Source organism: Rosa rugosa, chromosome 1 (assembly GCF_958449725.1).
Source record: "Rosa rugosa chromosome 1, drRosRugo1.1, whole genome shotgun sequence".
In the NCBI taxonomy this organism is placed as follows: domain Eukaryota; kingdom Viridiplantae; phylum Streptophyta; class Magnoliopsida; order Rosales; family Rosaceae; genus Rosa; species Rosa rugosa.
Window position 1 is genome coordinate 67861739 of NC_084820.1, and position 20454 is coordinate 67882192.

The following is a 20454-nucleotide window of genomic DNA, read 5'->3' on the forward strand; positions in this document are numbered from 1 at the left end:
CCTCAACTTGTCCCCTGCTAACTTTGCATTGTGCTTATAGATACACCGCCAGGTAACAAGGCTAGTCGCGAGCCATTCGACAAAGCAATGGACCGCGCCGAAATTAACAACTTTTTGGAGGGCATGTACGCCGCTGGACTGGCGGCGCAGCAGACTACCGTCGACCCGCAGACCCTAGCGGTTAGCCCTTCAGAGGCTCCTGTGGTGATGCCAATGCCGCACCACTCTCATCTCGCTCCCGCTAGCCAAGCCGCGACGTCGGTCGAGGGTGGCGATGAGCAAAGGGTTGCTGGAGGGAGCAAGGCTCCTTCCGCTCCTGTGCAATCGAAGGAGAAGGTACCTGCCAATCGGCGTGGGCCCCAAAAGGAGAGGGTGGTGTCGCGGAAGGAGTCTGCTACTCTTGCGGGGCTGGAACGGCAGGCAACTTTAAGGCCTGTCGCCGCTGGTGCTACACAGGCGGTTCTTCAAAGGAAGCGGCGGCAGAATGACGCCGATGAAGAAGATGAGGCAGCCACTGCATAGACCATTGGGGCCCGCCAACAGAAGAAGGCCAAGCAAGCCTCACAGCCGGTGAGTGTGGCTGTCGTTGGGGAAGTGCCGCAGGGCGGTCTAGACTCATTCGCTGCCTATGCGGAGTTTCTGACTGACTCTTAGCGGGAATTTATGTTCCACCTCTGCGAAAGGCTCGGGTTCGGCGGGCTGGATGGGACAGTTCGTCTGACGGCCATTCAGCAATCGCCAATCAGCTCGGCTCATCGACTATTCCTGGCGGTGTCGACCCAGCCTCGGGTTGAGCTGCAGCTGAAGGAGGAGATCAAAGGTCTCCAGAGGGAGTTAGTGGAAGCGAAGGACAAGCTGGCTGATGTCGAACAGCGCCTGACCAAGGCAGAATGCGACGCTATGGATGCCCGCGGCAAGTTAACTGTCGCCATTGAGCGGGACCTCGAGCCGAACGACCACGTATCCCAGCTGGAGCAGGATATAGCTCTGCTGAAGGATCAATTGGCGGCAAAGGCTAAGAAAGTTGAGATCCTTCAACGGGATTCTGCAGCTAAATCTGCGGAGGTGAAGAGGCTAGAAGGGGAGGTTGCCCGGCGGGAAGCTGAGAGGAGCCGCACGGGGGCTGCCGCCATGGAGGCGTTCAAGCAGTCTGCGGAGTACAAGCAAGCAATGATGGAGACGGCGAATGCTGGTGCCATCGCTAACCTGGAGTTTTTGAACCAGAGGCGCCATTGACTGGGTCAAAGGGTCCCAGTCTGCCGGGCTATCAGGTCAGCAGGAACCTCCTGCAAGCGATGTGGTCCCCACTCAACCTGAAGGTGTCCGCTCGGGCAGTGGCGAGAGTGGTGACCGTACGGCGGATGACTGTCAGCGGACTTCACCTCCAACTTAATCAGAAGTCTCCCGTGCTGACTTTATGGCGGCTCACACCCGCTCGGATGGCACCATGGTGACGCCGAGTCCTATCGCTCGTGGGTCTGATCAAACGAGCTGCTTGGCCGATCGACAACCGCCGGTGGACGGTGCAGAAGTTACTGCTGAGCCCAACAATCCCTGAAGATTATCCGAGCCGTGGACTTGCACTTGTTTTTTTTTTTTTAGTAGTAGTGCCGCTGAGTTTCGACCCTAAATATATGAAGTATTTGCCATTTGCTTCTGAAATTTTCTCCAAGTTTGGAATTGTGTAATGGTTGCATTGTTTTAATGTTGCTATACTGCCAGATCCTTAGCTTGTAGTCAATGTCGAACTCGCTGAGCTCGATGGCCCACTTGTTGAGGCTCCCAAAGTGCTCAGGATTTTGCATTACCTACTTCAGCGGTTGGTTTGTTAAGACATGAATGGTGTGGGCCTAAAAGTATTGGCGGAGGCGCCTAGCGGAGACAATGAGTGCTAGAGCGAGCTGCCCCAGAGGGGTATATCTTGTCTCTGCCGGCGTAGAAAACTGGGAGCTCCTCCTAGCCCTCTCGTCGTACAATGGCGCAGCTTACCGCTGATGGTGATACCGCCAGGTAGATGTATAATACCTCCCCCGGTACAGGAATGGAAAGAAGTGGGACTGATGCCAAGTATTCCTTCAAGCTTTGGAATGCCGCTTCACATTCTGGTGTCCAGTCAATTACTTTCTTGTGGGTCCTCTTCAGAACATTGAAAAATGGGAGGCACCTGTCAGTGAGTCTGGAGATGAACCGAGATAGGGCGGTTAGTTTGCCTTGGAGGCTCTGAACGTGCGCCTTCCATTCCGGAGCCTTCATGTTGAGGATGGCTTGCACCTTGTCAGGATTGGCCTCTATGCCCCGTTCACTGACGATATAGCCCAGAAATTTGCTAGCGGTGACGCCAAAGAAACATTTTTCCGGGTTGAGGCGCATACCATAAGCCAAGAGGATGGCGAATATGATTCTGAGGTTTCCCAGGTGTCCGCTGGCCTTGATGCTTTTGACTAACATGTAGTCCAAGTATATCTCTATTATCTTGCCGAGGTGCTTAGCGAACATGGCATTCATCAACCGCTGATAAGTTGCACCGGCGTTCTTCAAACCGAAAGGCATGACATTGTAACAGTACAGGCCCTTGTCGGTTGTGAAGGTGGTGCATTCCTGGTCGCCGGGGTGCATCTTGATCTGATTATAGCCGGAGAAGGCGTCCATCATGCTGAGCAGCTCGTGTCTAGCGGTTGCATCGACCAGTTGATCAATGCGGGGTAGCGGGAAGCTATCCTTGGGACATGCCTTGTTAAGACCTTTAAAGTCGACACACATCCGCCACTTTCCGCTAGGCTTCTTGACCATGACCAGGTTGGAAATCCACTGGGGATAATTGACCTGGCGGATGAACCCAATGCCCTGAAGCTTGGCAACTTCTTCCCCTATTGCACGATATCTCTCTTCATCGAAGGCCCTTCACTGCTGCTTGACAAGATAGAAGGATGGTTTGATACTCAACTTGTGTGTGATGATTTCAGGGGAGATGCCTGGCATATCAACATAGGACCATGCAAAGACGGCGGCGTTGTCACGTAGAAACTGAGTGAGCTCTGGGCTATCTCTGGGGCTAGCTGGGCGCCTATGCGGACTGTCCGCTCAGGGTGCTCGTCGGAGATGCTGATAACCCTCAAGGATGTTTCTGGGTTGACATGCTCACATATTTTTCCTCGTCATCCCTAGGGTCTTCAAAAATGTTTGGCGTTGATGCATGGCTTCCCACCGTCAAGATCTCATGGCGGCGCGTTGACCGTGCCACAGTCGTTGAATAACATTCTCGTGCCAACTGTTGACTGCCCTTCACACAACCTGTCCCGTTGGGTGTAGGGAATTTCATGAGAAGCATGTATCCGGCTATGATGCACTTGAGGTTGTTGAGTGTCGGTCGACCAATGATGGCATTATATGAACTGAAGCAATCGACAACGATGAACTCCGTATGTATTCCCGCTATGCATGGACTAGCGTCGATGACTAGACGCATGTAGTTAGAACTGAGTGGTTGCGTGACGTCACCGGAGAAGCTGAGCAATGGCTCATGATCCTGGAGTAATTTTCTATTCCGCTGGAGTTGGTTATAGCAACCATTGAATATAACATTGATAGCGGATCCGCTGTCAACAAGGACCCTTCCCACTAACCATTTATCGAGCATGGCGTCGGTCAAGAATGGATCGTCATGGGGTAGATGCACTCCGCGCTCCTCTTCCTCCGAGAAGGTAATGGGTTCCCAACCAGACTTTGGGAGTTTAGCGGATCTCTCATAGCGGATGTTGCAAACTTCTTTGGGGTGGTTAGCGCGTGTATAGCGCTTTCTTGCTCTATGAGACATGTTGGTGATCGGGGCGTCGCCGTCGATGGTGTTGATGCGGCGCATGGGTTCGATGTTGGAGACCACAGGTGGCGGTTGGCGCACCTTGAATTGTTCCATCTTACCATCACGATACAAAGTCTCAACAGCTGTTTTGAGAGCGTTGCAATTGTTGGTGTTGTGACCGCTGTCCTCGTGGTATTTACACCACTTGCCGGTGTTTCTTGGTTTTCCCACTCTTGGGGGTACTTTCTTGGGGGTGGCGGTGGGATCTGGTCTTTACACTGGTCGTATATCTCTTCATACGAGGCCGTGAGGACTGTAAACACTGCATACCGCTGGGAGGACTCCGTCTGTTTGTTACGGTTATCCCCGTGGGATGAGCGGTTGCCCTTGTGGTAATGCTGGTCTTTTTGCCGCTTGTTTTGGTAGTTGCTCTGTTGCCACTCTCTCTTCTTATCAGTTGGCGGCGTAGCAGAGGTTTTGTTAGCGATCTCCTGATGGCTGGAAGAGGGTTGGGTGGACTTTGCCTGTGTTGGCGGTGATGGTGGGGTTTCTCCATATGTGATGAATTATGCATGTTGCCACACTCTCTTCTTATCAGTTGGCGGCGTAGCAGAGGTTTTGTTAGCGGTCCCCTGATGGCTGGAAGAGGGTTGGGTGGACTTTGCCGGTGTTGGCGGTGATGGTGGGGTTTCTCCATATGTGATGAATTATGCCTGTGCATGGATGACCGCCTCGCCCATGACGTGGTCATATGCGGCATTTGGATTATTGTAATTGAGGTGATAGAGAAATGGTCCCTTGAGGAGTCCCTGCTTGAAGGCTGCTAATGCCATTGTTTTGTCAACATCGCGGCACTGAGATGATGCCGCCCGCCACCTAGTGACAAATGGCTTCAATGTTTCTTCGGCGCCCTGTTTGACGTTGAACAACTGACTTGTGTTGTGGTGCCCGGCGGCTAACAGGATGAACCGAGAGAGGAAAGCGTTTGATAGTGCATGGAATGAGTCGATGGATCCAGGTGGGCATTCAAAGAACCATCTCATTGCCTCACTGTCTAGCGTTTCGCTGAACAAGTGGCAGAGGGTGGCGTCATCAAATCCCTTGTTGTTGGTGACTTTTTTGAAGGTGTCCATGTGGACGAAGGGGTCAGTCATGCCGCTGTAATGTGACATCTTTGGTGTCTTTGCATGTGCTGGTCTGATGGATTGCAAGATCCTGGCGGTGCATGGTCTTGGTCTGGACGCAAAGAGCGGATTTAAAATTGGCGTTGGGGCGCCTGCCTCCTCCCGGATTAGCCTTTATTCTAATTGCTGCATCCTTTCCAGGATTAGGGCGGTTGCATCACCAGCAGGCCCCGCCTGGAGATTCCGCTGGATCAGTTCCCGCCTAGGGACAGGTGGATTACCTTCAGTTCTAGCCTTAGTTGTAGAGCGGTTGGTGTGCGGCTGTGACTCTGCTTCCTGTTCCATCATTAGGCTGGGCAGGGGAGGTGGGCCCATTCCTAATAGTTCTGGTGGGTTCAGCGGTACCTGCATTTGTATGATTTGTACGGGTACCAATCCGCCGGTATTGGGTCGACTACATCTGGTGCTCCGCGATTGCTCGCTCTGCGTTGGGTTAGCGTTTGCCTCCAGCACATTTTTTAGTTCGTCTAATTTTGACATCAGTGTGGCCACCTGCTTTTGGGCCTCGGCCTTCTCTCTGCGCTCTCTGTTTGCCTTGTGGAGGTCCGCCAATGCCAGTTCATACATAGCGGCGAGATCTGGGCCTGGTGGGGCGACTGCTGCCTGGTCGGGTCTCCGCTGCAGTTTGAGTCAGCGAGACCTGGGATGAGCCCTGGGGTTCCGCGCTGCGGTTGACCGGAGTGTTGAATAGTGCTCTGTTAACGTTAACCGCTGGGTTAATGTTAGCCGCGGGGTTGGTGGAGTGGGGGTTGGCAGATTGACCCACTTGCTCCTCAGTATTTCCCCCGCTACCGTTAGTCATGGTGATTGTTGTGGTGGGATGGCCTTTTGTTCAAGGATTCCCACAGACGGCGCCAATGTTAATGTCTAAGATTCAGCGGTGGCTAAACCTTTGGTTAACGCTGGTCCGATGGGCGGACCGCTACTTATGGTGTGATCGATACTTCCGCTACCTGTCAAGTAAAATACAAAAGGCGTGAAAGGCAGACCGCGTTGGGCGGTCTTCTCTTCTCCGATGCCTAAGTTAGTCAACGTATTTATGTTGACAGAATAACAGTAGGTAAGTAGTAAATGCGTAATTAATGAGGAGAGGCTGATCTCTTCCATGTTTTTCGATGTGGGACTGATATGCTTCAGTTCCCAGCTTCTGATGCCATCTTGACGCGGTGCGTGGCAGCGCGTCGGCGGTGACCTAGGGGTGAGTCGGGGCTCAGGCGGTAGCCTACTTGGCTGTGTTTCCGTATATCACTCCGCTGGTGGGAGTTGGTACCGCTGACGGTGGCATGAGTGTGGCTCATTAGAGCTAATTATGCTTTGGCAAATGCTCATGTAAGTACACACTTCATGCTTCAGTTGTTTTCTTGTTTTGCTGAAATCATTGAGGCTATTGTTGCAATTCATATTGATGGTGAGAGATTGGAATTGTCATGAATCAAATTGATAATTGATAGCAAGATTTCTGTTAGGTGAAAAAGGAGAATGGGTTTGACTGTGATGGAAATTGTTCAAGAACAAGGGGTTGATAAAGTTGTTGGGGTGGAAACTGGAATCATGGTGCGGGGAATGATGGTCGAAGATGGGGGTGGCGATGAAGGAGGTGGTGCTGATGAGGATCTGCAGCTCGTGTCCTCTCCCACCCACAACCTGGATCCGATAAGGATTTTGATGTTGTGGCCACTTTCCGGTCCAGCCCAGAACCACCGTCGCCGCCCATGTTCTCCCATGGCCACTTTTCGGTCCAACCCAGCACCGCGGCCGCTGCCCATGTCCTCCCATGGCCACTTTTTGGTCCAGCCTAGTACCGCCGTCACATTCACTGTCAAAAAAAAAATTATAATAACAAAAACAACTAAGAAAAAAGAAAGGGTAAATTGGTCATTTTAAGTTCAAAATTGTCAGCTGGCAAGTTCCGTAACGGAGGTAACGGCCATATGTACCAATCCTCGGTCGGGCAAAGAATCACAGGTACCGTATTGATATTATTTGAAGTTTAGGTACCAAAAGTTATAAGGATGAAAAGTTCGGGTACTGTACGGACCATTTTACCTTAACCATATGAAACCTGTGTACTCAAAATGAGCATTCCAAACGCAAGTACTACTAACCATATCCATGAGCGTGTTGAACTCTAAAACATGTTTCCTTTCCAAAAGCTACTATTTCCTAGCTGAAAGGATGGTGGTGATTGCCGATTGGTAAAGACTGGAACAAAGTCATGTGCCTTTTTTTTTTTTTTGGTTACGTTTACAACGTTCCTGTGACCTAGCCTAAAATTACTTGGTTTCCCACCCTCTCTCACCACTTGGACAGTAGGACCAACTCAAAGGGCTCGAAGTTCCCGTCTTTGTTACTGAACAAAATATGCGCCAAAAATGAATGAAATCTGCATATAATATCTGAATCAATTCGATTGTACCAAGAACTAACTGACTAGCACGAGTTTCATCAGTTGGATTAGTCCATAAGAACAGAAATCACATTGCGGCGGGCCGTTTTCTATACTAACTCATAAAACCGAAAACCAATCTTGCTGCATCATTAATCTGGTTTAGCCAAACCAAAACTGAAATTCTGTAACACACATGCACTTACATCTGCTAGGAAGCTTACATTAAAAGACACCGTGAAATACCTGCCATATCTTCGCAAAGAAAATTTGAAACAGTAATTGTGTGCTCTTTTATTCACTCACCCTAGAATGATATCTAAATATTCCCTATCATTTGTTGGAGGTCTTCCCCATGTAGTCCCGATTTGAACGTCTATGCAGAATATGGTATTCTTAGGGCCATTCTCTGAGCAAGCCAAGGTCTTTGGGGGTCTGGGTCGATGTAACCATGCTTGAGGAACTGGTCTGCTTCCTCATCTACCAGTTCTCTAGCCCATGTCACTCGTTTTGATGGGCAACTACCCGGTCCAAAACACCTGCAATTTTGATTCAATAATGCAAGCTTTATCAAATTCAACTTCTAGTCACTCGCGTAGAAAGAAATGTTTCTACAAAAACAATAAGCGGTGCTTCCAGATGTTTTTCTGCATCCAAGATCAGATAAAGAAAGTACAAACCTGAGGGCATCTTATTATCTTCCACCAAAAAGAAAACAACAAATATTTCATTTAATGTACCGAAAAAGAATGAACTCAAATATTTAGACCAAACATATATATTCTAAGTTTTGTTTTGTGTTATGTATTGCTACTACTCCCAAGTCTACTACGGTGATAATTTATATGGTCTCTCCCGCACTACTCTAGTCCATTACTAAGCAAGCTAGTGTACAAAGTTCTTCAGTTAGATAAATATTTTGACCACATGTTTGATGACGTCACTTCAGAATTTGGCTCAGACCCAGATGGGATGGAGGGAAATAATAAGACATTTACTTAAGGGAAGGCTCTCTGGAGTTGAAGTACTACGCAGATGGAAAAACATGCTATACCTGTATTCGTAAAAGCAAGCGCTTCTTTCATTCTCTGTTTTACCCCAATTATTCCAGCCTACATGTTTGATGCATGCATCCATATATGTAAATGCAAAGACCACTCTTCCAAAAGGTCCCCATGGTCGTCCCAGAAATGCATATGGAGCACCTCCATTTCCAGTTATTATACACCTGCACCAATTCAACAAATAGTTCATCAATAAAGAACAAAAAAATAACTAACGATTTAAAGAAAAATCAAGGATGAAAGAGCAAAGACTAGACAAGCTACCGAGATCTGGAATTTTGCTATTTTTCTTAGTAATTACTATGCATTCGCCTCTCACGTTATAGTACAAGGATTCAATAGAAAAATTGTAAGATGACAACTCCAAATGAAACAGTAGAAAAATCGAAACTAAAAGTGGTCTTTGCATTTACATATATCTTGGGAACAAATGACTAGTGATCATTGTTGCATTTACATATATCTTAGGAACAAATGACTAGGAACATATATCTTAAGATGACAACTCCAAATGACTCTCATTGTTGTATCAAAATAGTCAAGGATTCAATCACTTGGGGAAGGAACAAGAAACTAAAAGACTAGTGATCGCATACCTTAGGAACACATATCCTGTAGTCTCCTGGGATGATTTCCTGCTTTGCGCAGTTATGAAACCTGCTGACTTGCAGTGGATATGACAATGCTCCAAAAGAGCTGTGCTATTACCGAAAATGAAGTCTACACTTCCTTCAATATAACAATCTTTCAAATACTGCTTTCCATAATGCAAGTACAGGGTATCCTGTGTCAAAGTTGAAAAAGGAATCATCAATTAGAGTGATTACTCCTCTCACTCATCATAAAATGAAAGAGACCATTGCAAGCAAGTAGACTAAAGATGCAAACATCTAGGTTGCCATCATAACCAGATATCTCATATGCAAAGATCCAGCAGGCAAATTTCTTATAGAATACCTCTCAAATAATAAATCTCCTCCCACTCCCATAAAGAAACACTCCACTAGCGAAGCAAATAATAAGATAAACCAGCAAATTAAATAAAACAAACTACTCTATCCAAAATAAATAAATAAATAAAACAAACTACCAACGATGAACCACAGGGTCGCCTACAGTTTGTTATAAAGGTGTTCCATGAACTCTATGATCTATAAGTCACTATGAAACAATGAATATACCTGCCATCCAAGGAATCTGCAGTTATAGAAGGCGCACCGATCAGCTGTTACTCTAATTGCCACAGCTTGGCCCGAACCCTACCAAATGGAAACAGAGAAAAAGTCATATGCAATGCAGAAAAAATTAAAAAGTTCAAAGCTTGAATATAAAAGGGGGCAAATGGAATGTTCTAATATTACTCCAGTTTAGGTGGTTAAATATGGACATAACATAAGAGACTTTTACAGCCTCATTTCTCACGCTTCCAACTTCTCTCCATTCAGACAGAAACAATTCGCATGTTGTTAGATTGTGAAGATTTCAAACACGTTATAAAGCCTTTTCTGCCTACACATCCAACCAGTATAAAACAAATGAAAAAGCTATTTTCCTCTCAATCATGTTCATAATTTCATATCATTTCTCTATCTTTCTCTCCTAACTAAAATTCCCAAAACACACTTATACCAAATGAACAACTACCAATAGAATCAAACCCAGAGAATCATAACCATAAACTTACAAAATCCCAAAATGCTGAAACACACCACTAAAATTAACAAAAGCAATCAAAAGATGCATTCTTGAATCAAAATGAAACTAAAAACTGAGCTTTACCTCAGGAGAAGAGTTCTCAAAAGTGATATTCTCAGCAATGAAGTCCTCTCCTTCCACAATTGTACTCCCACATCCAAAAGTCCCAGTCCCAATCACCCTAGAAGCCTGCAACAAAAACCCAAAACCCCTCAGCGCCACACGTGTCACAAACCCAACTGGGGTAGCACCGAAAACTCCCTTCCTCACCTGGTGGTGCTCGATTTTGGTGGCGGTGTTGTTCCACGTCAGCACAGTATCCTCCGGTCGCAGACCCGCGAGTGTGATGAGGTTCTTGGTCTTGGGGACATACACCGGCTGCCGGTAGATGCCCGGAGCTATACGAATCACAGTGCGACACGTGTTGCAGAGAGGCACGGCGTCGATGGCCTCCTGTACGGTGCGGTGGTCACCGGAGCCGTCCTGTGACACGGTTATCAACATTTCGAGGAGGTTAACGTGAATACGATGATGGGTTTGTTGTTTATAAGCTAGCTAGTTTCTAAAAATAGGAGTTGGACTTTAGAGACTGTCTTGACTTGCATGTGGAGTTTGGGGCGATGGGATCGATAGCGGAGATAAAACGCAGAGATAGACCTGACAGAGACACAACACATCCAGATAAATAAATAATGCTTATCATGGTCCTTGGAATCTTATATCACTCCATTTTCACCTAGCATGCCATGTCGGCCATGATATTTATGTTTTTTTTTTTTTTAAATAACCAAAAAGTGCAATTAATATTATCTGTCCGCCTGAAATTTTTTGTAATTTCACCGTATAAATCGGAACCTCTTTTATGCGACGGTAGGATCAAATTTGTCCGGTCATCTAATAGGCAATTACAATATTGGTAAATGCATAGAAAGTATCATTATATTTATGTAACAAAAAAAAAAGTACCATAATATTTACGTGTAAAAGATGAGAATTTAGAGTAATATGTTATGTGGTAACGTAGCTCTATTGAAAGCTTTTTCTATAAATAGTAACGTTTACATACATTACTCCACCTGTGAGTTTCAAAATTGTACAATTTAGGCAAGAAAAGAAACAATGACCGGACGCAATTTCCGCAGGTGTTGTTTTTGTCAACACTACCACCGTCCATGGGAAATTAAGAACTTAAGAACAGATCTCACATTTTATTCTTCTCGTCAAAATCTGTGAATTTTTTTGTATCATCATTATATCTTTGTAACTGTAAATTGATGACACGTTACTACACATACTATACAAACAACCAGAATGGGGCGGACGACTTCAATGAGTGCGATCCAACACCGTATGAAGGTGGATACGACATAGGATTGATTTACGGACGTCCTCTGCCGCCATCGGAGGAGATATGTTATCATCACTCGTCGTCTCCGGCAAAGGATAACAACTACGACTCGCCGGAGTTCAAATCATCTGAGCCAAATGCGTATGACGAGAAGAAGTCGGAATCCGAATACAGCAGTTACATACGACAGTCGTCACATAAGGAAAACAATGAAAATCCAGATTTGAAACAAAATCAACAGCAACCAAAACCACAAGAAGAGCAACGACAGAGGTCTAGTGAATCTTCCAGGGAGGAAGAGCCTACTCTGGCCGGTGAAGGAGGCTATGGTGGTCGCAAGAAAGTAAGAACTGAGAACCAAAACATTACCTTAATTACTTACTTGCAATTAAGAAACATATGTACATGAATTGAATGGATTTAACTGATTAATCTGAAACAATTACTAGACAAACAAAAGATGGTGGCGGTCAGGGTCGTGTTGTAGCAGCAACGGCGCAATTCAATGACGGACGTCTGCCGGAATGTCTTTGCACCGGTCTTCATTGATGACACTTCTTCAATTCGATTTGTTCATTACAAGTTCATATATATTCCATATACACTAGTTATATTTTTTGTTAAACTCATTGTTACAAGGCATCATATCTCTCTTAGTTTAGCTTAGGAATTGTAGCTGGTGAGGTTATTGTCAAGAAAGATTCCGGTGAATTGTTTGCATAGCCCCTCATCCCTTCTTGGTTGTTTAATTAGTTCTTATGTGTTCAAAATCTTGATCGGCTTAATTAAGAATTGACTAATTTGTCTTCTGAATGTATCCAAGCTAGGAAACCAGCTCCTCTAAAATTGTTGAATACTAGCGAGCCTGGCGTTTCTATCCTTTACAACTTTTGTTTTCTATTACCTCCAAGAACTTTAACATGTCACAAACATATAATTAAAGTTACACTATACTGTTATCCTATGTCTTATTATCGATGTTTGATTTACATATTTCTGTACCAGGAATAATAACGACCAAAATTTAATCATTATTATGTAAAAAATCATGACTAAAAATAATGTAATCTATCGCGTTATATAGCGCAAATGCTAATCCAACAGTGTAAGTCAACTTTGGAGGCGAGTGTCAATCCAACGGCATAAGCCAACTCGAGCCGTTTGCTTCCAAAGACGCTTATCGTGGATCTCAACCAGCGGTGCTACGCATCTTTATCAAACGACGTTTTCCTCGATTAGTCGATCTCATGATCAAATGGTGTTCTTTCTATGTCAATCCTTCGCATTATCCCAATAGCTCCGTGTTCCAGTAGTGTTGTGACATCTTTTAGCTAGCTAAGATCTAGTGTTTTGGCGACAAAGCTCAATGAACATTGTTTTGTCAAGATTGGTTGTATGCTTGGCCTCTAGATATTTGGGTTGAGTCTGAAAAGTTGATATATGTGCCGTTCTTGCCTTATAAATTTAATGATAGTTCTGATTCTAAAAATAAAAATGTAATCTATCACGAGAAAGAAGTTCATATTTTTCTAAGTCTCAAAAGTATTTATTATTTTATGTTTGAAAATTGAAGTTCACATCCTATATATGTGCTATAGTCCACGGTTTTAGGTAAGTTTCTGACAAATTATTTTTTATTTTTCTGTGAGAGAACTCATGGGTGACATCTTTAGCTTTTAACTTTACTTCTATCTCAAGATGTGCTTTTAATTCTAAGCCAAAAAACCTCTTACCTATCTCAATTTTTTATCGAAAAAAAAAAAATTCTCTCTGACTTAGCGCTCTGCTAAGGTTTAGGAGCGTCTCTCCTTCGCGGTTTGCCGTATATGATACCTTCTCTGTTGCTTGTCAATGGAGACCATAGCAGGCCTCGATCTGCTCTCTCTCTCTCTCTCTAGTTGTTGTCCTCAGTGATGGTTCTGGGGTGTTTGTTTCGGGTTTGGATCTGCCTAATGGGGATTCTTACCCTCTGGTGATGATGGATGCAGTTGATGGGGGTGGCGGCGGCTGTGTTCTATGGCGGGACTGTGGGTTGTCCTGATCGATCTTTGAAGGGGGTGCTGGTAGATTTGGCATGCTTGGCGCCGACGCTCGTGAAAGCATTGGCAGTCTGGTCGGCGCTGCTTTCGAAGCTGAGGGCTGGGACAAGGACCGGTGGGGTTTGCGAGGGGTTTTGTTGGAGCCGAGTGATGGTGGTGTCGGTGCTGCGGTGGAAGACGACCAATCTCAGGTCGGGTTTTGTAGTGGCGATACTATTGCTGGTTGTTATGCTGGATTTGCGGCTAGAAGGAACGATGGAGGTGAGGTCGGTGGTGGCTACCTTGTAAGGTCTGCAGTCGTCAGGTGTGTCAAGGTTTCCCTAGGTTCTGGTTTTTGGGCCCTTGGTTAGGGCTTGGGCCTTTTTGGGGGCTACAACATCCTCAACTAGCAATTTTTAAATTTCATTTGGGTCGCAAAATCTAGTTTGCTCTGTTGTTACATTTATTTAACTTGTTTATGAGTTTCTAGGTTTTGTTAAAATAAAGGTGTGTAAAATTCCTTAAAAGATGGGTGTACCTGGGAGTGCGATGTTCAATTTTTTTAGAATAGGTCATTTGTATATCCTAAAGGATGACTCTTTCTGTCGGCCCCTCAGGGATGTGTCGTTTGGTACCGCTTGCTGAATTATAAAATTGGCTGACCTCCTTTGATTCAAAAAAAAGAAAAAAAATCTTGAGATGTGCTTTAGCCTAGCATGTATAGAAGTATAGACATAAACATTGACTTGCCACGACATTATTAGCCTCACTTATGATAAACATTGTTAATCTGATTTACTTTAAATATTGTTGACCTTTTTCTTTTTTTTTTTTGATATTTTTGTATTTTAAGAATTACTGCTCATCTGATAAATAAAATAAAATAAAATTATTGCTCCTCTTAGAGCAAGTTCACCCGTTGGGTCACCAGGTCACTAGGTTAGTAAACTGTTCACTGCCACTGGACATATATTTCCACCCGTTGGGTCAGTGTCACCGGTCAGTTACTGTTAATTGAATATTTTATTAATTTTTTTTAGTGTAAATGAGAAATGTATGATGTAAATAAATAGTATTGATGAATATTTTGGAAATGCAACCAAAGATTTTTTTTGGGTAGACAAATTATATGTCAACCAACACTTTTATCACATGTACACCACCGACAATTTTTTTGCAGAGAGAGAAAAACCCACAGACAAGTTTGGACGAACCAGATCACTCGCACACAATTCAATCTAACGGTTCTTGTGAATGTAATCTTATCTAAATTTTTGGATAAGATTACGAAGAAGGAAATGTTAACACGTGTCCTTATCAAGTTATCATAATCTGTATGAAAAATATCAATAAATAGACCTCATCTTTGCACTCCATACACACACCATCGACTGTATGGAATAATTGCCCTTCTGGTTGGGCTGGAGAATATAGTGGTCGAAAACATATCTCCATTATCATCCTAGAAGCAATCGTATTGTACGACACCTGGATTTGGCATGCATTCTTTGGAATGCCCGGGGCATGCAACGACCTTAACATCCTAACAAAGCCCCTGTTGTTTGACAAGCTTACCACCGGTAGAGCACCTCAGATCCAATTCCAAGTGAATAACATAATTCACAATTTAAGCTACTATCTCGCTGACGGTATTTATCCTCGATGGGCAACTTTCTTGAAAACTGTTCGAAGTCCTACACGCCCCAAGGAAATCGAGTCTGCAAAGGCTCAAGAGGCGTATAAGAAGGATGTGGAAAGATGTTTTGGTATGTTACAGTCACGCTTTGGTATTGTTAGAGGAGCTGCTCGTGAGTGGGATAAAGAGGACATTCGATACATCATATTGACTTGTATTATATTACACAACATAATTGTCGAGGATGAACGACCTGAAGACAGCGATGATGAGTTGGAGTCCGATGATGAAGAGGATAACAATGTGAGGCCCAGGATTGCTGAGGTATGGGAATGACCCATTGGTAGAGACTTTGATCCTGTTGGTAGAGATGGTCATAATATGAACGGATTCATGGATCGATACCAACAAATTAGATCTAAGTACACTCACTCGAACTTTTAGGAAGATCTCATTCAGCACTTTTAGGAAGTTAAAGGCAACAGACGTATCTAGATCTGCTATTTGAATAATTGGCTACTGTATGTTTGTGTGTTTTTCATTTAGTTTGTGTGTTTTTAATTATGTTTGTGTGCTTTTCATTTGAAAGTGTATTATTGCTTGAGGACTTCCTTTCAATGTACTCACATATTCAAATAAATTTTCATTTCATGACTTTAATATTACATAAGTGAAAAACCAAGCATTGGAATCATAACAATACAATTATTTAAAATATATAACTCCCTAATTTTCCTCATCCTCATCTTCAATAGGAATCCAATTTGTGTTTGACCCCAGTCATCCATATGGTTGGGGTTGGTGGATTCACCCGAAGAGAAAGGTGGTGAAGGGACTCCACCGGTGAATTGTGGTTGTGAGAAGCCACCGAAAAAAGGAGGTTGCGAATAGTATCCACCGGTGAAAGGAGGTTGTGGAAAGCCACTGGGGAAAAGAGGTTGTGAATAATATCCACCGGCGAATGGTGGTTGTGGGAAGTTTGATCCACCAGTTGCATCTTCATCTTCTTTCTCCGCTATTTATTTTTTTTTATTTTTTTTGCTTTCTTTGCCAATATTTCTTTTTGGTTGGCGTCATCTTACTTGTGTCCATCTCCATAATTCGCTCTTCCCTCTCTTGAATTTTAAATGCTTTGTTTCGCATATCCATTTGCAAGCGTATATAATCTCATTGTTGTTGGTCATGGAGATATCGAGCATATTCCTCATTGCATTTCTCCTTGGCCAACAACATTGATGTTTGGTTAATTGCTATAGTCTTCACAGCAGATGTCAGCGGATTGGAATCATTAGATGCCTTCTTTCCTTTCCGGATAGCTTCTTTGGCAGCCTTCTTTCCTTGAGGCATCACCGAAGGATTGAGAGTTACATCGACATTTACCTCATCTGCATCTACGTCCAAGTTGACATGAGAATCAGGAACAGATTGTTGTGTGTGCATCTGTTCACTTTCTTCCCTTGAGGTTCCTCCAGTCGAAGATGTACGGCTTGAAATGTCACTAAATTGTTGAAAGCCCAACACAATCTCGTAACATTTTAAACTATTGAAATCACCTCTTTTTGGCCTTCCTTTCGTCTTGGTTATTGCAGCTCTCCACAAATCTTGTGTTTGACGTTGCTATGTTAATTTAAATAAATAAATATATGAAAAATGAATTAAATACTGTTTACTCCCTATACTTATAGGGTTTCATCGTTTCAGTCCATGACCTTCGAATTTCACCTAAAAAGTCCCTGAACTCTCAATTTCCTCCCAATTGGTCCCTGCCGTCAAAATTTTCTGTTAAAGTTGCTGAAATGTCTATTATGCCCTCACTTATTTATTTTTTAAAATTTATTTTTTCTCTCTCTTTTATTTCTTTTTTTTATTTCACCTCTTGAAGGTCAGTGGATTGGACCCATCTTGATGAGGAGATGAACAGAAGGAGGCGAGAGAGCCAGAAGAAGAAGAGGTAAAAAATAAAAATAAAAAAAAAGAGGAAGAGATTTTTTGTTTTTGTTTTTTTTTTTTAAGTAATTGAAGGTATAATAAACTTTTTAGGGGACGATAACGAAGTTTTTGACGGATACTTGACGGCAGGGACCAATTGGGAGGAAATTGGGAGTTCATGGACTTTTTAGGTGAAATTCGAAGGTCAGAGACTGAAATGATGAAACCCTATAAGTATAGGGAGTAAGTAGTATTTTACCCATAAAAAATCTATTAGTACAAATATAAACGAGGTACAATGTATCAACTAATCAAATTTTAATACATCACCTAGTAACTTTAAGTATAATGTATCAACTAATAATTTTAAGTATTTTTTGAATATGCCCACGGGGCGGGATAATATATTCATCACAAGCCAGAATAAGCCGTTACATACCCTTCCGCTGCCATAAGTAGACAGTCAAGAAGATAGTGGTAGTACCCACAATGGTACATAGAAAATAGACCTACTCATTATACAATCAAATACGTAGAGGTAGCGGAGATCCTCCTTCGATACTACTCTAGAGGCGCTAGAGGTTCATAGAGTGCACCACGGTGCCTAGCTTCCTAAATACAAGGAATTTATTGTAATTTAGATTTAACTAAAAAACATAGAAAATGGCTTAGGGCTAAAAAAGCCCAGCCTAACGTATAAGGCCCAATAGGCCAGCCCCAAAGAGATGATGTAATAACCACCTTTTTGTTAAAGTGTAACAAAGAGTAGTGGGTTCCGGATTTTGAGCAACAAAGGGAAAAAGCTGGGTGCTGCTATAGTGAGGAGTGTCGGTGGAAGGAACTGCAGTTCTCACACTCTCTCTCTCTCGTCCGAAACCACCCAAAACAGAGCAAAACTTCTCCAAACTCTCTCTCACTCCACCGGCCACCAATCAAGACCAGAACACTTCCTATAGCTTCGCCTCGACCTTGCGCAGCTGCAGGTGGCAGCCTTGAACCTCGACACGGCCACCAGCGGCGGCGGGAAGCTCCGCCCGGTTTGAGCTCGTTTTGGTTCCAAGCTTGATATCTCAAGCTACCGGTCACCAATCCTCACCAAACTTCATCCTCGAGCTCGCCTCAACCTCCTGAAACTCCCAGAAGTGTCCTTGCACGGCGGCGCTGCGCGTGGTGGCAGCTGGAAGCCAGCCCCGATCAAAATCGAAAAAAAACGAGCGAATCGATCCAGATATCTCGAGCTACAGACCATCATTTCTTGTGATTCTTGAGCTGGTGAACTCAGATTGAAGTTCTGAGAAACTTTCATGAAGGGATCGAAGCGAGAAGTTGAAGTTTTTACGTCGGAACTCAAGCTCACCGGATTCTGGAATTTTTCCGGCCACCGAAACTTTCGATCAAGATATCTCGAGCTGTAGAGCTTCGTTTTGAGTGATTCTTGAACCAGTGAGTTCGTCTTTAAGTTCTGAACAAGTCTCCTGAAAGAATCGAAGCGAAAGGAGGACATTTTTACGTTGATCGGAGCTTCGCCGGTTTCTGCAGTTTCTCACCGGTTTCTGGAAAAAAAATCCGGCCACCCTGACTGTGTTAGGTAATTTCGACCACTTCCGGTCATTTTCAGCTTACATGGTAGTTATGAAAGTTGTTAAGCATGATGAGAGGAAGAAGAGCAGCCTGGCCCCGACACCATTGGAGGTGGTCGGCGGCGGCTCTGCCACTAACTCCGGCGGCCCTTTTCCGGCCACCTCCGGGGGTCAAAAATATAGTTTCTATGCATTTTTAGATTCTATATTTCAATACGATCATTTCGATATATTATACGCAATTTTTGGATATCGTATGATTAAGTTATGAATTTTTAAGTTTCGATCGTTAGATTTGTGATCTGTGAAGTTAGGACCGTCAGATGGACTTGTAGTTTTGATATGATGATCTTATGACTGTCCCAGTGGCTTTGTGTAGTCATGGGCGAAGATCCGACCGTTGGATCTTCGTAGAAATGCAAAACAGTGATTAGGGAGGCGATTCGTGAGAATCCGTCCGTCGGATTTTCGTATAAATTTGTGAAGATGTTAGTAAGGACGATTCAGGAAGATCTGACCGTTGGATCTTCGTGATGATTTTTGTAGGGTGATCCTAAAGGCGATCCGTGAGGATCCGACCGTTGGATCATCATTTAATTTTGATCCGACCATTGGATTGTCGTTTGAGTATGTTTTTGAGTTGTTGGCTAAGTTAAGGTCATGTTTGATTAGGTGATTGACGGTCTTCCTTGGGTGAGCGGTTTCGGTGTGTATTGTGTTGAATTGAAGACGCAGCGGGAATATCGAGGTGAGTAAAATCGCACATGGTTCATTTACGAACCGAAATTCAGTGATTCAAATTCTATAGTGATTTTGTGAAAACTGTTTTAAGAGAATCAATATTTGTTTTAAATTATATAGACTTGATCGACTACGGTCCATAGGTAAGTAAAATGTATTTAAAGTATAAAAATGAATTTATCGATTTTTAAATGCATTTGAACTATAGTTGGTATTAGTGGTCATTCTTGTGTGGGTGACTACGTATATATATATTTACGTGGAATATATATTGGATGTGTGGTATTTGGTGAAGTGTGGAATTGATGCGATTGATTTACAATTCGAGCATTACTCTCTAGAAGATATAATTTATCTTATAGGTTGAGTTGAGTGTGATAAAGAGTAATTGAGTAAAGTGCTATAGTTGAGTCGTTGAGATGAGTTAAATGAGGAGTCGAGTGATTTGAGGCAAATATTTTCGTAAGGGTGAACCTTGGCCAAGGTGACACTCTACGATTCAGTTAGAGCTCTAGTCTGTCTGCCTTTGTATTGCTTGGGGGATAACCTTGAGTTATCGTATGCCCTTGAGTACACTATACTGCTAGGGGGATAACCTTGAGTTATCGTATGCCCTTGAGTACACTATACTGCTAGGGGGATAACGTGAGTTATCGTATGCCTTGGAGTATAATATACTGCATGGGGGATTAAAATAAGAATCGTATGCCCATGAGTATACATTGTGTATTAGAGAGAGAAAGTGTAGTTGTGTTGTGGTGGTCATTGTGAGATGTGAGTTGATTGATGCTTGAAGTGACGTTGTACACTTCAATTATTATGCAAAGAAAATACTTGAGTTGAATTTATGCTTGAGTTGATTTGGTTACTTTAAATCGTGCAATCCTTTCATTTACTCATACGAGCTTTGCAAAAAGCTTACCGGGTTTGTATTGTTGCAATCCCGGTACACTATTCAAACGGTGTAGCGGGTAATCCTACAGGTCAGGAAAATCAGGAAGGTGATCGAGCTGCGTAGAGTAGCTGCATTTGTGTGAATCTGACTTTCTTTTGTGAGGTGTGTTATGCTCATTG

The 20454-nt window shown here is 43.6% G+C and overlaps 2 protein-coding genes across 2 annotated transcripts; one reads left to right on the plus strand and one right to left on the minus strand.

Moving 5' to 3' along the window:
• Positions 1-7492: 7492 nt before the first annotated feature.
• Positions 7493-10794, minus strand: LOC133726359 (pectinesterase 31). Its single transcript, XM_062153891.1, has 6 exons — positions 10399-10794; positions 10213-10317; positions 9615-9692; positions 9030-9217; positions 8424-8597; positions 7493-7908 (listed from the first exon to the last, which is right to left on the minus strand). Exons 1-6 carry the CDS (start codon positions 10630-10632, stop codon positions 7746-7748), a joined length of 942 nt encoding a protein of 313 aa, XP_062009875.1. The 5' UTR covers positions 10633-10794; the 3' UTR covers positions 7493-7745.
• A 536-nt stretch (positions 10795-11330) lies between these two features.
• Positions 11331-12379, plus strand: LOC133745985 (uncharacterized protein At5g39570-like). Its single transcript, XM_062174145.1, has 2 exons — positions 11331-11819; positions 11926-12379. Exons 1-2 carry the CDS (start codon positions 11403-11405, stop codon positions 11983-11985), a joined length of 477 nt encoding a protein of 158 aa, XP_062030129.1. The 5' UTR covers positions 11331-11402; the 3' UTR covers positions 11986-12379.
• The last annotated feature ends 8075 nt before the right edge of the window (positions 12380-20454 follow it).